Source organism: Otolemur garnettii, unplaced genomic scaffold (genome assembly GCF_000181295.1).
Source record: "Otolemur garnettii isolate 467f Iridium unplaced genomic scaffold, OtoGar3 scaffold00018, whole genome shotgun sequence".
In the NCBI taxonomy this organism is placed as follows: Eukaryota; Metazoa; Chordata; class Mammalia; order Primates; family Galagidae; genus Otolemur; species Otolemur garnettii.
The window spans coordinates 16,083,893-16,099,322 of NW_003852413.1; the positions used below are offsets into that span (position 1 = coordinate 16,083,893).

Consider the following 15,430-nt stretch of genomic DNA (forward strand, 5'->3'; position numbering starts at 1 on the left):
AGCTTGAGACTCCGCCTCAAAAAAAAAGAAAAGAAAAGAAAAGAAAATTGGTTACAACCCCGACCCAGTAGCATTCATGCCAATTTATGGTTGGAATGGTGACAACATGTTGGAGCCAAGTGCTAACATGCTTTGGTTCAAGGGATGGAAAGTCACCTGGAAAGATGGCAATGCCAGTGGAACCATGCTGCTTGAAGCTCTGGATTGCATTCTGCCACCAACTCATCTGCCTCTGCAGGATGTCTACAAAATTGGTGGTATTGGTACTGTCCATGTGGACTGAGTGGAGACTGGTATTCTCAAACCCGGCCAGGTGGTCACCTTTGCTCCAGCTAATGTTACAACTGAAGTAAAGTCTGTTGAGATGCACCATGAAGCTTTGAGCGAAACTCTTCCAGGGGACAACGTGGGCTTTAATGTCAATGATGGTCATTGTGAGGCTCAGCACCTGTAGCTCAAGCAGCAGAGATACCAGCCCTATACACCAGAGCTAGGTTCGAATCTAGCCCAGGCCCGCCAAAACAACAATGACAACTACAACCAAAAATTAGCTGGGCATTGTGGCAGGCGCCTATAGTCCCAGCTACTTGGGAGGCTGAGGCAAGAGAATCACTTAAGCCCAGGAGTTGGAAGTTGCTGGGAGCTGTGATGCCATAGCACTCTGCCAAGGGTGACAGCTTGAGACTTTGTCTCAAATAAATAAATAAATAAATAAGATGTTCGTTGTGGCAGCATTGCTGGTGATAGCAAAAATGACCCACTGATGGAAGCAGCTGGCTTCACTGCTCAGGAGATTATCCTAAACCATCCAGGCTAAATTAGTACTGGCTATGCTCCTGTACTGGATTGTCACACAGCTCACTTTGCCTGCAAGTTTGCTGAGCTGAAGGAAAAGATTGACCGCCGCTCTATTAAGAAGCTGGAAGATGGCCCTAAATTCCTGAAATCTGGTGAGGCTGCCATTGTCGATATGGTTCCTGGCAAAAACCCATGTGTGTTGAGAGCTTCACAGACTGTCCTCCTCTGGGTCGTTTCACTGTGACATGGGACAGACAGTTACCGTTGGTGTCATCAAAGCAGTGGACAAGAAGGCTGCTGGAGCTGGCAAGGTCACCAAGTCTGCCCAGAAAGCTCAGAAGGCTAAATGAATATTATCTCTAATACCTGACACTCGAAGGGACTGTAACAAACTAGTCAACATATGGAGGTGGTCAAGGTAAAGAACCAGGTCTACCTGGGCACAGTGGCTCACACCTATAATCCCAGCACTCTGGGAGGCCAAGGTGAGTGGATCGCTTGAACTCATCATGAGCTCAAGACCAGCCTGAGCAAGAGTAAGACCCAATCTTTAAAAAAACAGCAGGGTGTTGTGGTAGGTGCCTATAGTCTCAGCTACTTGGGAGGCTAAGGCAAGAGAATCGCTTGAGCCCAAGAATTTGAGGTTGCTATGAGCTGTGACAAAAAGGTACTCTGCAGGGGGCAAAAAAGTAAGACTCTATTTCAAAAAAAAAAAAAAAGAACTAGGTCTACTTAATGATAAATACATGTGGTGTGTGTCTAGTCTATGAAAATTAGATCAACTTGAGGTGGCCTGTGTAGGGAGGTGGTCACCTATGGAGGCTCTACTGTAATTTGGTACATATTTTGGTCACTGATATGGTTTTACTTGTCCACTCAAAAGCTTGATCAGACATTAGAATACTTAATATCCTTTCCAAAAAGTTGCAAAATGCTATTATATTGAATTCCATTGTACATACTGAGAAAAATTGTTAGAAATGTATTGCATTTTTTTTTAAGAGACAGTGTCACTTTGTCTCCCTCGGTAGAGTGCTGTGGCATCACAGCTCATGGCAACCTCCAACTTCTGAGCTTAGGCAATTCTCATGCCTCAGCCTCCTGAGTAGCTGGGACTATAGGCGACCACCACAGTGCTCAGCTATTTTTTGTTGCAGTTCAGCCAGGGCTGGGTTCAAACCTGCCACCCTCTGTATATGGGGCTGGCACCCTACTCACTGAGCCACAGGTGCTGCCCCAAAATGTATTGCTTTTAAGTAAGTAATTTAAAATCACAGGCACCAGGCTGGGCACGGTGGCTCAGCCTGCAATACCAGCACTCTGGAAAGCCAAGGCAGGTGGATTGCCTGAGCTCATAGGTTTGAGACCAGTCTGAGCCAGAGCAAGACCCAGGGGCTGTTTGGTGCCTATAGCTTAGTGGCTAGGGTGCCAGCCACATATATCAGAGCTGGCAGGTTTGAACCCAGCTCGGGTCCACCAAACAACAATGACAACTACAACCAAAAAATAGCCAGGTGTTGTGGCAGGCACCAATAGTCCCAATTACTTGGGAGGCTGAGGCAAGAGAATCATTTAAGCCCAAGAGTTTGAGGTTGCTGTGAGCTGTGATACCATAGCACTCTACCAGAGGCAAGAAAGTGAGACTCTGTCTCAAAAATAAATAAATCAATAAAAATAGCTAGGCGTTGTGGTGAGCACCTATAGTCCCAGCTACTTGGAAGGCTAAGGCTAGAGAATTGCTTGAGCCCAAGAGTTTGAGGTTGCTATGAGCTATGATGCCACGGCACTCTACCGAGGATGACAAATGAGACTGTCTCAAAAAATAAAATAAAATAACAGCCACCACCTTACATTGGAGAAGCAGCCTAAGTGGTTGGTTCATAGTGTGAATTTTGGAGGCAAAACTATGGATCAAATCATACCTTTGTGTCACTTGGTAGTTGTATTAATTAGCATTTCTGTGCTTCGTTTTTCTTAACTTTATTTTTATTTACTTATTTTATTTTTTTGAGACACAGTGCCTGGCTATTTTTAGAGACAGGATCTCACTCTTGCTCAGGCTGGTCTGAACTCCTGAGCTAAAGCATAAAGCAATCCACTTGCCTTGGCCTTCAAGAGTGCTAGATTATAGGTGTGAGCCACTTCACCCGGCCTATATGCCTCATTTTTCTTAAACGAGAAATGGGGATATTATTATTGCTACTTTCCTTAGATGGTTGTTATGGTATTAAATTAGTTGGTTTTTGTAAAGCCACTAGATCAGTGTCTATCTAGCACTTAAGAGTCTTTTGAGGCTCTGTGCCTGTGGCTCAAGTGGCTAAGGCGCCAGCCACATACTCCTAAGGTGGCAGGTTTGAATCTAGCCCAGGCCCGCCAAACAACAATGATGGCTGCAACCAAAAAAAATAGCCAGGCGTTGTGGCGGGCGCCTGTGGTCCCAGCTACTTGGGAGGCTGAGGCAAGAGAATCACTTGAGGCCAGGAGTTGGAGGTTGCTGTGAGCTATGATGCCATGGCACTCTACTCAGCGGGACAGCTTGAGGCTCTGTCTCAAAAAAAAAAAAGAGTCTTTTGAGTGTTTGGTCTTAAGATAATGAAGTTTACACATGCATACACAAAGTATCTAAAGAGGAATAGCTTTTCTGTTCCTGGCTTGTTCCTGTTACAGCTTACAGATAAATAGTTACGTCTTATTCCTTCATTATATGCCCTTTTTAGCTCCTATAAGAAGCTTTTTATAGGCCCTCAAAAAATGCGCAGTGTAATTATGGAGAGAATTTTAGAGAACCCAACCTAAAGAAATGAAATGACTTGATGACTTGTCTAAGATTTTACAGATGTCTGGTGCCAGCATCTAGAATCGAGCCCAAGCCTCTTTGCCTTGCTTCATTTTCCCTTATTTAATGCTAACTGAATCAAATAATATTGCAGGAGACAAGCAGGAAAGATTTATTAACTATTTATAAAATCTGATCAGTATATATAGAATAACAGTCCATTTGGGCTTTTTTTTTTCCTTAAGGTGCAATGAAAGCCTTTCACACTTTTTGTGTTGTTCTTTTGGTATTTGGGAGTGTCTCTGAAGCCAAGTTCGATGATTTTGAGGATGAGGAAGATATAGTAGAGTATGATGATAATGACTTTGCTGAATTTGAGGATGTCATGGAAGATTCTGTTACTGAATCTCCTCAACGGGTGATAACCACTGAAGATGATGAAGATGAGACCACTGTGGAGTTGGAAGGACAGGATGAAAACCAAGAAGGAGATTTTGAAGATGCAGATACCCAGGTGAGATTCTTTTCTGTTGATTTCTTGGGAAATCAAAAGAATAGGAAAATTTGTAACTAGTGCTTTTCCCAAACATTAAAATTCAGACCCAGATCTTGGGAGACCTATACTGTCTGGAACCTTTATTTTCATTCAGTAGATAAAGCTCTTCTAAATGTTTTGTGGTTTGTTTCCACCCTTTACATTGATCAAATGGATTGTGTTCTTGTCTTCTGTTGAATCCCTGGCTGGGGGAAGGGCTGGAAAATAGATACTATGTGGATGGGAGTTGTGTTTTTTATAACTTTGGATTCAGAAGCATGGGGAGTCATCATTTTGGTGTTTGCTTTTCTGTGGTATAATTGACAAATTAAAATTGTGTATATTTAAAATGTACAACATGATGTTTTGATATGCTTTCTGTAATTGTTACACAATTAAGCTGATAAACATACATATTCATCACCTCACATAGATACCTTTGTGTGTATGCCTGTGTGGTGAGAATACTTGATATCTGCTTGGTTAGCCATTTCCAGCATGTGGGACATTAATAACTAGAGTCATACTGCACGTTATTTATGTTTCTAGAACTTATTCATCATAAACTGAAAATTTATACCTTTTGGTCATTTTGTTGAAAACATGTAATATCTGTGTTCTGTGCTTGCTGCTTACACATTCTTCTACGAATGTTGCCTATAAAATGAGACTTAACTGTTGGTGACATTTGTAGAGGAAAACAGATGGTGCCTCATTTTTGCAGGAGGGAGATACCGAGAGTGAGCCATATGATGATGAAGAATTTGAAGGTTATGAAGACAAACCAGATACTACTTCTAACAAAAATAAAGACCCAATAACAATTGTTGATGTAGGTATACAGAATTCCAAATTCTATACTAACCAACAAAATATCTGGTCGTTAACCCCAGAAATATAATTAGTGAATGTAGCTGGTATTGATGTAATAGCAGGAGCTGGGAAAGAGCTTGCCATCAATTCTTCTGATAAAAATCCACTCCTAGATAGCTGGGCATTGTGGTAGGCACCCGTATAGTCCCAGCTGCTTGGGAGGCTGAGGCAAGAGAATCACTTAAACCCAAGAGTTAGAGGTTGCTGTGAGCTGTGATGCCATGGTACTCTACCGAGGGTGACATAGTAAGACTCTGTCTCAAAAAAAAAAAAAATCCACTCCTAGAGAACCAACTCCTATTTTTTATTCTAGCCCTCCCGGTTTTAGTTATATGTGAATAAGAGGATATACAGTACATTAGATTTATTTTGAGGTGGGACTCAGGGACAAGTTTAATATAAAAGGTTTTCTAGCTTTTTATCCCATTAGATTGTCCTTATATTTCCTTAAAGAATCTTTTATAAAAAACTGACCTAGAAAAATGGGCCTATTTTTCAAATTATAACCATGTTCAGTCACAGTTATCTTATGGGTTTTCTCATTGTTCACCCATGAGTTAAACTCCCTCCTACATCCTCAGCCAACATTAAATGGAATGATTTTGCTTCTTTAGGTTCCTGCACACCTCCAGAACAGTTGGGAAAGTTATTATCTAGAAATTTTGATGGTGACTGGTCTACTTGCCTATATCATGAATTACATCATTGGGAAGAATAAAAATAGTCGCCTTGCTCAGGCCTGGTTTAACACACATAGAGAGCTTTTGGAGAGCAACTTTACCTTAGTGGGTAAGTTAGGTCAATGTGAGTCCAGCTTCCTGCTTAAAAATAATCTGGTAATGATGGTTTATTCCTCACAATGTAAGTGTGTAACTGTTTTTAGGGAATGCTGAAGAGGATGCATTTTATTTTCTCACAAGGATCCTCTTTTTGTAAGTTTATATACTGAATAAATTGCATTTATGTAATTTCTTGTCTTTCATTAATCAACATTATAATTGCCAAACAGCATCTGATTAGAATGATATAATCAATGTTCCCAAAACAAGTTGGTAAAATTCTGGCTGAAACCAAACAATTTTGACATTAGGTAGCTTGGTATGCTTTCAATTCATAAAATTGGAAGTCCCTTAAAATTCTTTCAAGTTCTGGGCACTTTGTTTGGATCCACTGATGAATATACATGCATGTACTTAGAGAAACTCTTATAGTTATATGGTATAGGGAATGAAGTGTACTCTCCTCTTACCTCTGTCTGGCAGCTAGCACTTTATTATGCTGGGTACTTTGCACATGTTGTTTTTTATTTACTTTTTGTAACAACATTGTCATTTGGGTTTAGATTCATTTTCTTAAGAAGGAAATTGAAAGGATAGAAATATTAAAACTTAATCTAAGCTGGCCAGATGTGGTGGCTCATGCCTGTAATCTTAGCATTCTGGGAAGCCAAAATGGGTGGATTGCTTAAGCTCAGGAATTCAGTTCAAGACCAGTCTGAGCAAAAGTGAGACCCCATCTCTCCTAAAAATAGAAAAACCAGCTGGGTGTTGTAGCGGGCGCCTGTAGTTCCAGCTACGGAGGAGGCTGAAGCAAGAGGATCACTTGAACCCAGAGTTTGAGGTTGCTATGAGCTATGACGCCATGGCGCGCAACTCAGGACCACAGAGCAAGCTTATAGAAGCACAGTTGTCTAAGCCATTAAATAATGGTGGGGTGCTGGGGGCTGTGCTGGTAGTTCCAAATACTAGTGAAGGAGTACATGCTTTTCGAAGTACGTGCTCTCTCCATTCACTATAGTATTTCAGAGTATTTCTTAATCCAGAAATTAGGAAAAAAATAAGTAACTTGTGGCTCCTTCCACTTCTTTTTCCTTGTTTTCAATTGGTGTGTCAGTATATTTTACTTGGTGACGCTGAATAGTTTCTTTTGTACACTTAATGAATTAAATGAAGAGAGAAGTTATTGGAATTTGAGCTTTTTCTAGGTCTAAATACAACTCAATGCCATTGATAAGACTCAATTATTTAGCAGGAAATTGGCAATAAAACACAGGAAGTATTGAATAAGTTTGTATTATTAGTATTTTTTATTCACTGCATAGGAGATTTTTTTTTTTAACTTTTGGTGGAAGCCCAGGTGTGGTGGCTCACACCAATAATCCTAGCACTCTGGGAGGCTGTGGCAAGTAGATTGCCTTAGCTCAGCAGTTCCAGACTAGCGTGAGCAAGAGCAAGACCCCATCTTTGCTAAAAATAGAAAAACTAGCCAGGCATTGTGGTGGGCACCTTTAGTCCCAGCTAGTCAGGAAGCTGAGGCAAGAGGATCATTTGAGCCCAAGAATTGAAGGTTTCAATGAGCTATGACACTACAGCGCTCTACCCAGGGTGACCCAGTAAGATTCTGTCTCAAAAAAAAAAAAAAAAGAAAAAAAAGAAAAGAAAACAATTAAGTGGAACTCTATTGTCTGGCTCTCTCGACCTGTCTTTTTAGTTCCTAATGCATGATGATAACAGATGATTTTTTAATTTTAGACTGATATATTTGAACTGCCCTAGGTTTTGTGTTTGCTTGCTGAATTTCTACCTAATACAACTAGCTTAAAAAAAAGAAAAAGTAGAAGCTGGGTGAGGTGGCTCACATTTGTAATCCTAGCATTTGGGAGGTCAACACAGGTGGACTGCCTGAGCTCACAGCTTCAAGACCAGCCTGAGCCACAGTGAGACCCCACCTCTGGGGCATGTGGTGGGTGCCTTTAGTCCCAGCTACTTGGGAGGCTGAGGCAAGAGAATCACTTGAACCCAAGAGGTTGCTATGAGCCTATGCTGCCACGGCACTCTACCAAGGATGATAAAGTGAGACTCTGTCTCAAAAAAGAAAAGAAAAGAAAATCTTTTGGCAGAGATATTTAAACTGATTTTCTTCCATTTTCTGTCCACTTAAGAGATTTATGCTCCAAGCTGGCCATTATTAAACTAACAAGTATGTGCTAGGGTCTCTAAGTTTTTATATGGAGATTGCAAAGTTTTAAAAGTAAAAGGAACCATGCCAGTCTGTTTTAACTCCTGTCTCAAAGGAGAGTTCTGTAAGATAGCAAAGTATTTCTACCTGAAAGCTATGATTGTTTTGGGACAAGGGTGGAGGAGATTGTTAGACCCCAACATTTTCAGTCAATCACTTTAAGTGGTTTTACCCCTAGGAGATGATGGAACTAACAAAGAAGCCACAAGCACAGGAAAGTTGAACCAGGAGAATGAGCACATCTATAACCTATGGTGTTCTGGTCGAGTTTGCTGTGAGGGCATGCTTATCCAGCTGAGAGTAAGTGGGGAACTTATGATACAGTGTAAATCTTCCCTTATTTTTTTTCTTTTTTCTGCCATGAGTCATAATCCTCCAAATTCATTGTTGCATCTGTTTATGTTTGACTTGAAGGCTACAAATTATGAGGTCATTAAATCTGAAATGTCTGATTTCACATCAGAAGTTTAGTTTATTGGCTTGGCGCCTGTGGCTCAAGTGGCTAAGGCGCCAGCCACATACACCTAAGGTGGCGGGTTCGAATCCAGCCCAGGCCCACAAACAACAATGACGGCTGCAACCAAAAAATAGCCGGGCATTGTGGCGGGTGCCTGTGGGCCCAGCTACTTGGGAGGCTGAGACAGGAGACTCGCTTGAGCCCAGGAGTTGGAGGTTGCTGTGAGCTGTGATGCCATGTCACTCTACCCAGGGGGACAGCTTGAGGCTCTGTCTCAAAAAAAAAAATAAAAAAGAAGTTTAGTTTATTATATCCCCAACAAGAAGCAGTACAATTAATCAAAGTGTGTGCCTAAACTATCAACAGAGTTTTGTCATCTTAATAACAAAAAGTGTATGCCAGCAGCAAAGAAGCTTGGAGAGCAAGTGATAATGAAATTGTAAAAGGCATTTTCTACAGCTTATTGAGAATTAAATATATTTTTTCTTGCAAAAAGGGGTCCAAAGCATGGATGAAGTAGTATTCAATTGGTCAAGGACAGGTGAATATGATGGATGACAGAGTTTCCAAGTCTAGCTTCTGTAGTATAAGCCGCATTGTTTGTACAATAGCATTGTCTTGCAAGAGTATTGGCCTTCCTTTATTGACCAGTCTTGGTTGCTTAATCACAAGCATCCTCACTTCATTCAGTTAATTGCAGTGACATCTGCTATAATCAACTGACCAGGTTTCATGAAGCTGTAGTAAACAATAACAGTGCTGGACCACCAAACAGACACCATTAACTTTTTTTTGATTAATAATTGCTTTGGTCTGTGTTCAGCACATCGTCTTTTTCCACCCTTTGTGCCTAATGCTTGCAATCTTCAAAAAGAATCCATATTTCATCACATATAATGATACAGTGTAGAAATGGTTTTCTTTATGTTGTGACAGCAATGAAAGGCAAGCTTTGAGATGATTTCTTTTCTGATACTTATTTAATGCATGTGGAATCCATCCATTCAACAGCTTTACCTTGCCAATTTGTTTCAAACATCAAATCTTGCTGCTAATTCACACACAGGTTGAGATGGATTCTGTTCCACTACAGTTTTCAATTCAACCATTATCCACCTTGGTCTCAGATCTCTCACATGGCTCATTTTCAAGATTAAAATCACCAGGCTGGGTACCCGTAGCTCACTGGTTAGGACACCAACCACAGGCACCAGAGCTGGTGGGTTTGGGGACTGCTAAACAAACAAACAACAAAAAAAAATAACTGGACATTGTCAGGGGCACCTGTAGTCCCAGTTACTAGGGAGGCTGAGACAAGAGAATGGCTTGAGCCCAAGAGTTTGAGGTTGCTGTGAGCTATGATGCCTCAGCACTGTACACAAGGGGACAAAGTTAGACTCAGTAGAAAAAAAGATTAAAATCACCAGAATGCAACTTCTCAAACCATCAATGTACAGTAGCGTTCATTAGCCACATCCTTCCCAAACACTTGGCTGATATTTCAAGCTGTCTGTACTCCATTTATTCCACGACAGAACTCATATTCAAAAATAACACAAATTTTTGACTTAACCAGGGTTTTACAAAAATTGCTCTGAAAAAAAAATTGAAAGATAATTACAAGCCAAAATGTACATTTGAAAAGATGAGGATGTACCTTCACTACTAAAAGGGAAAAAACCTGGCTGCGTGTGGTGGCTCGCGCCTGTTGTCCCAGCACTGTAGGAGGCTGAGGCAGGTGGATCGCCTGAGGTCAGCTGAGTTCCAGACCAGCAGAAGACCAGCATGAGCCAGAGTGAGACCCCATCTCTACAAAAAAGAAAAAAAAGCCAGACATTGTGGTGGGCACCTGTAATCCCAACTACTTGGGAGGCAAAGGGCAAGAGAATTGCTAAAGGAAGAAAGAAAAAAGGGGGGGGGGAACTGTCAAAGTAGAATGTCAGAGATCTTAACTATCAAACTAAGTACCTAGGAAAAGCAGACATTTCATACTTAGTAACCTAATATTTCTGCTAATTGGCAAATGGGTTGTAGTAGGGTACATTTGTTGAAGCATTTGGTTCTCTGGTCCCTTACAGTAAGTAGAAGCTACAGTTGCATTAACCTGTTCTCTCATTTTTTTTCAGTTCCTCAAGAGACAAGACTTACTGAATGTCCTGGCCCGGATGATGAGGCCAGTGAGTGATCAAGTGGTATGTATTCTACCACTGGCTGTCTATGTACAGACTGAATTATTTACTTCTCAGAGCTTATTCTATATCTGCCCAGATGCAGTTGTCAGGGGGTCCGTCATGTGCTTTTCTTGAGGGAAGGGGATAATACCCTAATTCCACATAAATCAGCTGAATTAGCCTTGGTGAGAAAGAGGGAAAGGCGATTGTCATCTGTAGTTTACCTTCATAGTCAAATTGCTTTTATTTTCAGCAAAAAGCTGGATTTCTTTTTACATTTACATTCAGATAATACATTTTTGGCTAAGTGAGCTAAAATCACAATCTGGGGACCATATATTTGGTATACTTTTTTACTTTATTAAACTAATATGTTGCCAGGCATGGTGCCTTATGCCTGTAATCCTACCACTCTGAGAGGCCGAGGAGAGTGGATAGCTTGAGCTCACAGGTTTGAGACCAGCCTGAGCAAAAAAGCAAGACCCCATCTCTACTAAAAATAGAAAAACTGAGGCAAGAGGATCATTTGAGCCTGAGTTAGAGGTTGCTGTGAGCTATGACATCACGGCACTCTACCTAGGATGTCAGCTTGAGACTGTCTCGGAAAAAAAAAAAAAAAATTAACATGTTAACCCGAATATTATGCCTTTTGTAAGAAGCGCCCTTCCTTCTTTCAGTAAATAATTGTGTTGGTTCCCACTGCTACAAAAAGCATTAAGTATAGAAGAAAGATTCTAGGCTGGACAAGGTGGCTCACACTTGTGATCTGAATACTCTAGGCAGGATTTCAAATTGTTTTATCAGCCAAGGCAGAAGGATTGTTGGAATTTAGGAGTTCAAGAGTAGCCTAAGCTAGAGTGAGACCCTGTTTCTATTAAAAAACAGAAAAAAATTATCTGGATGTTGTAGTACATGCCTATAGTCCTAGCTACTTAGAAGGCTGAGGCAGAAGGATGGCTTGAACCCAGGTGCTATGAGCTACAGTGAGGCCATGGGCATTCTAGCTGGGGGAACAGAATGAGACTCTGTCTCAAAAAAAAAAAAAAAAAAAAACAAAAAAACAAGGATTACATGAAAGTTTCTTTTATGTAAACTAGTAGAACAAGAAATATATATGTGAAAGTACAAAGTAATACTTGGTTAATAAGTATTGTGTTAGTGGCTTGGTGCCTGTACCACAGTGGTTATGGTGCCAGCCACATACACCCAGACTGGCAGGTTCAAACCCAGCCCGGGCCAGCTAAAACAACAATGACAACTGCAACAAAAAATAGCTGGGCATTGTGGCAAGTGCCTGTGGTCCCAGCTACTTGGGAGGCTGAAGCAAGACAATTGTTTGAGCCCAAGAGTTTGAGGTTGCTATAAGCTGTGACGCCACCGCACTATACTGAGGGCATAAACTCTGTCTCAAAAAAAAAGAAAAAAAAAAGTCTTATTTATAGTTGTAAATCCATATATATATATATATATATTTTTTTTTTTTTTTTGAGATAAAGTCTCTCACCCTAGGTAGAGTGCCATGGCTCATAGCTCACAGGAACCTCAAACTCTTAGGCTTGAGCAGTTTTCTTGCTTCACCTTCCCAAGTGGCTGGATGCCTGGCTAATTTTTCTATTGTTAGCAGAGACAGCCTTGCTTTTGCTCAGGTTGAACTCCTGAGCTCAAGCAATCAACCCACCTCTGCCTCCCAGAGTGCTAGTATTACAGGCATGAGCCACTACACCTGGCCCTGTATCTTTATTTTAATTTTTCTAATAAGGCCATGACTTAATCCATGAAAATTTAGAACCCTCTCAGTTAATATTCCTGTCATCCTTTCTTCCATCAAACATAATCTTACGGGCGGTGCTGTGGCTCAAAGAAGTAGGGCGCTGGCCCCATATGCTGGAGGTGGCGGGTTCAAACGCAACCCCTGCCAAAAACTGCAAAAAACCCCATAATCTTATTAGCTAAAAAGGAGAAAAGTTTGCTGTATCTGAGCCATCTTTTTATAGAAATTAATCTTTTTTCCTCTGGATCAGCTGTCCTTTCAAATCTCTATCTCTATCCCAGCTCTCTCTCTTACATTAAGAAAAATAGCCTCAACAGACACAGGACATAATTAATATGACAAATGGAGACTGTGCTTTATAATATCAGACTCTTCAGGCTTATAATTTTCTTTCTGGCCCAATCACAGTGCTAACTGTTTACCTTCCCAGGGTGTTTTCCAACACCAACAACCAATTCTGGGATTCTCTGGATGCCAACTGGATACTTAAAAATTCAGTTCAATTCTGACACTATCTAAGCAGAATTAGTTATCTCACAGGTTGAAGGAAGGGCTCAGTCCCAGAAGACTGCCCTTACTTCAGATGCCGTTTCCAGTCCCAGGTTACCCCTACTGCCACCTGTTGTACTCCTTGCCAACTCACTATAAATCAAGGAATCTCACAACTTCCCTTTCCATCCAACAGTTTCTTAGAATGGCTAACAGAACTCAGGAAAACACTTTACTTACATTTACTGGTTCATTATAAAGGATAAAACTCACGAATAAGCAAATGAAAGAGAGAGGCATAGGGCAAGGTGTGGTGGTAGGGGGTTGCATAGAGCTTTCATGCCATCTCTGAGCATACCACTCTCCCAGCAAAATGGTGTGTTCACCAACTTGGAAGATCTCAATCTTGTTTAGGAGGCTCGTTATAAGTAATGAAAAAATACTATTATTCTGGAAATTTTATTTTATTTTATTTTATTTATTTATTTATTTATTTATTTATTTTTTGCTTATACAAAAGGTGTTTATTGGTGGGGGTGGAGAGCAGTCCCAGGGAGGAGAGAAAAGAGAAGAGAAAAGAGGAGAGAAAAGAGGGGAGAGAGATAAGGAGAGAGTGGGGAAGAGAAGAGAGAGAGAGGCAGGAGAGAAAGAGCTATTCTAGAAATTTTAAAGGTTTGAGGAGCTCTATGACAGAAACCTGGGGCAAAACCAAATATATTTTTTATTATTCTACACTGATTTGGTTTTTGCTAATTTCTGATTTTTTTTTTTTTTTGAGACAGTTTCACCCTATTGCCCTGGGTAGGATACCTGTGGCATCTTCAAAGCTTGTAGCAACCTCAAACTTGGGGTTAAGTGATCCTTCTGCCTCAGCCTCCTAAGTAGCTGGGACCTGGGACTATAGGCACTGGCCACAACACTCAGCTGGTTTTTCTATTTTTAGTACAGATGGGGTCTCACTCTTGTTAGGGTAGTCTTGAACTCCTGAGCTCAAACAATCTACCCACCTCGGCCTCCCAGAATGCTCGGATTGCAGGCATGAGCCACCGTGCGTGGCCTCATTTCTGATTTTTGGACTTAAGTACTCCTATATAAACCTGTATCAGTATTCTATTGCTACATAACTCATTACCCAAATTTTGCAGCTTAAAATAATACTCATTTATTACCTCAATTTATAGGTCAGAAGTCCAGCATGGGTTAGCCAGATCCTCTGTTCAGAGTCTCACTAAACTAAAATCCGAGTGTCAGCAAGGTTGGCTGGAGTTCTCTGCAGCTTGGGATTTTCTTCTCAGAGTCATTCAGATTGTTGGCAGAATTCAGTTCCTTATGGCTGTACATCCCTATTTTCTTGTTAGCTGTTAGAGAACTACTCTCAGCTCCTAAAAGCCATCCTTGGGTCCTTACTGCCCCTCTTAACCCACCCCCCCAATAAGCCCTTTCACACTTTGACTTTCTTCTTCAAGTAGGAACCAGTCTCTTTTAAGGACTCAACTAGATGAGGTTGTACATCCAAAACTAATTCAACTAAGTCAGTCAATTTCACTTAATTCAAAATCAATTGATTAGGGGCCTTCTGCCATATAGGAGCATAATTATGTGATATTCCATCGTATTCACAAATCCTACTCACTTAATTGGAGGATATATATACCAGGAGGTGAGAATCATAGGGGTCATTTAGAAATCTGCCTACCACAGAACCTAACAAATGGGTTTTGTTATTGTTGTTTTTTAAAGCAAATAAAGGTAACCATGAATGATGAAGACATGGATACCTATGTGTTTGCTGTTGGCACACGGAAGGCCTTGGTGCGACTGCAGAAAGAAATGCAGGATCTGGTATGTGAGGTTGTTTTAACTCAAATATACAGGGAAACTGTGGCTTTTCATTTACATAGATGTTAACTTCATAGCATAGGCAATTAGTTATATCACTTGAGTGTTTGAAACACCACTTTGAAATAGGTCAGTATGTATCCTTTTGAGGGGGAAAGAATTCTTCTTTGTGCAGAATAAAATATTATGTCTTACTTTGAATTACTTCTTCTTCTAGAGTGAGTTTTGTAGTGATAAACCTAAGTCTGGAGCAAAGTATGGATTGCCAGACTCCTTGGCCATCCTGTCAGAGATGGGAGAAGTCACAGAGGGAATGATGGATACAAAGGTAAGTACCATAGAAGACATACATTTGCTAGATCCTTCATTTACAGGATGCGCTTGCTAAAAGTCTCACTGTATAGATTCTTCATTTGATGGCAATGCACCAATTATGTATTCCTCTCCCACACAATTATTAAAATACCTTCTTTAAGCAGTAGATTAACTTGTCAAAAAGACAATTTGATTAGTCAAGGTCTCTGTAAATCAAGAGCAAATTGTTCCTTGGTTTTCTAATGACTTTCAGGTTTTTGAGAAAGAAATAGTTTTCCTCCTTTCATCATGTCATTTAGTCCTTTTAGGGGGAGGCAGGCTTCAGTTAGTGTGGGAGAAGAGGGATGTATAGAGACCACCCTCCTCTCTTTTTTAAAAGAGATAGGGT

The 15,430-nt window shown here is 40.7% G+C and overlaps 1 protein-coding gene across 2 annotated transcripts in view; it reads left to right on the top strand.

Moving 5' to 3' along the window:
* Window positions 1–15,430, top strand: part of CCDC47 (coiled-coil domain containing 47) — a 29,319-nt gene that overhangs the window by 3,972 nt on the left and 9,917 nt on the right. For both annotated transcript variants that reach the window (XM_003786203.3, XM_023511059.1), the window contains 7 exons: window positions 3,820–4,088; window positions 4,834–4,941; window positions 5,597–5,771; window positions 8,179–8,300; window positions 10,584–10,649; window positions 14,629–14,730; window positions 14,945–15,055. In XM_003786203.3, the coding sequence (XP_003786251.1) occupies window positions 3,825–4,088; window positions 4,834–4,941; window positions 5,597–5,771; window positions 8,179–8,300; window positions 10,584–10,649; window positions 14,629–14,730; window positions 14,945–15,055 (948 nt within the window). In that variant the 5' untranslated portion in view covers window positions 3,820–3,824. Of the gene's footprint in view, window positions 1–3,819; window positions 4,089–4,833; window positions 4,942–5,596; window positions 5,772–8,178; window positions 8,301–10,583; window positions 10,650–14,628; window positions 14,731–14,944; window positions 15,056–15,430 lie in introns of those variants that run through there.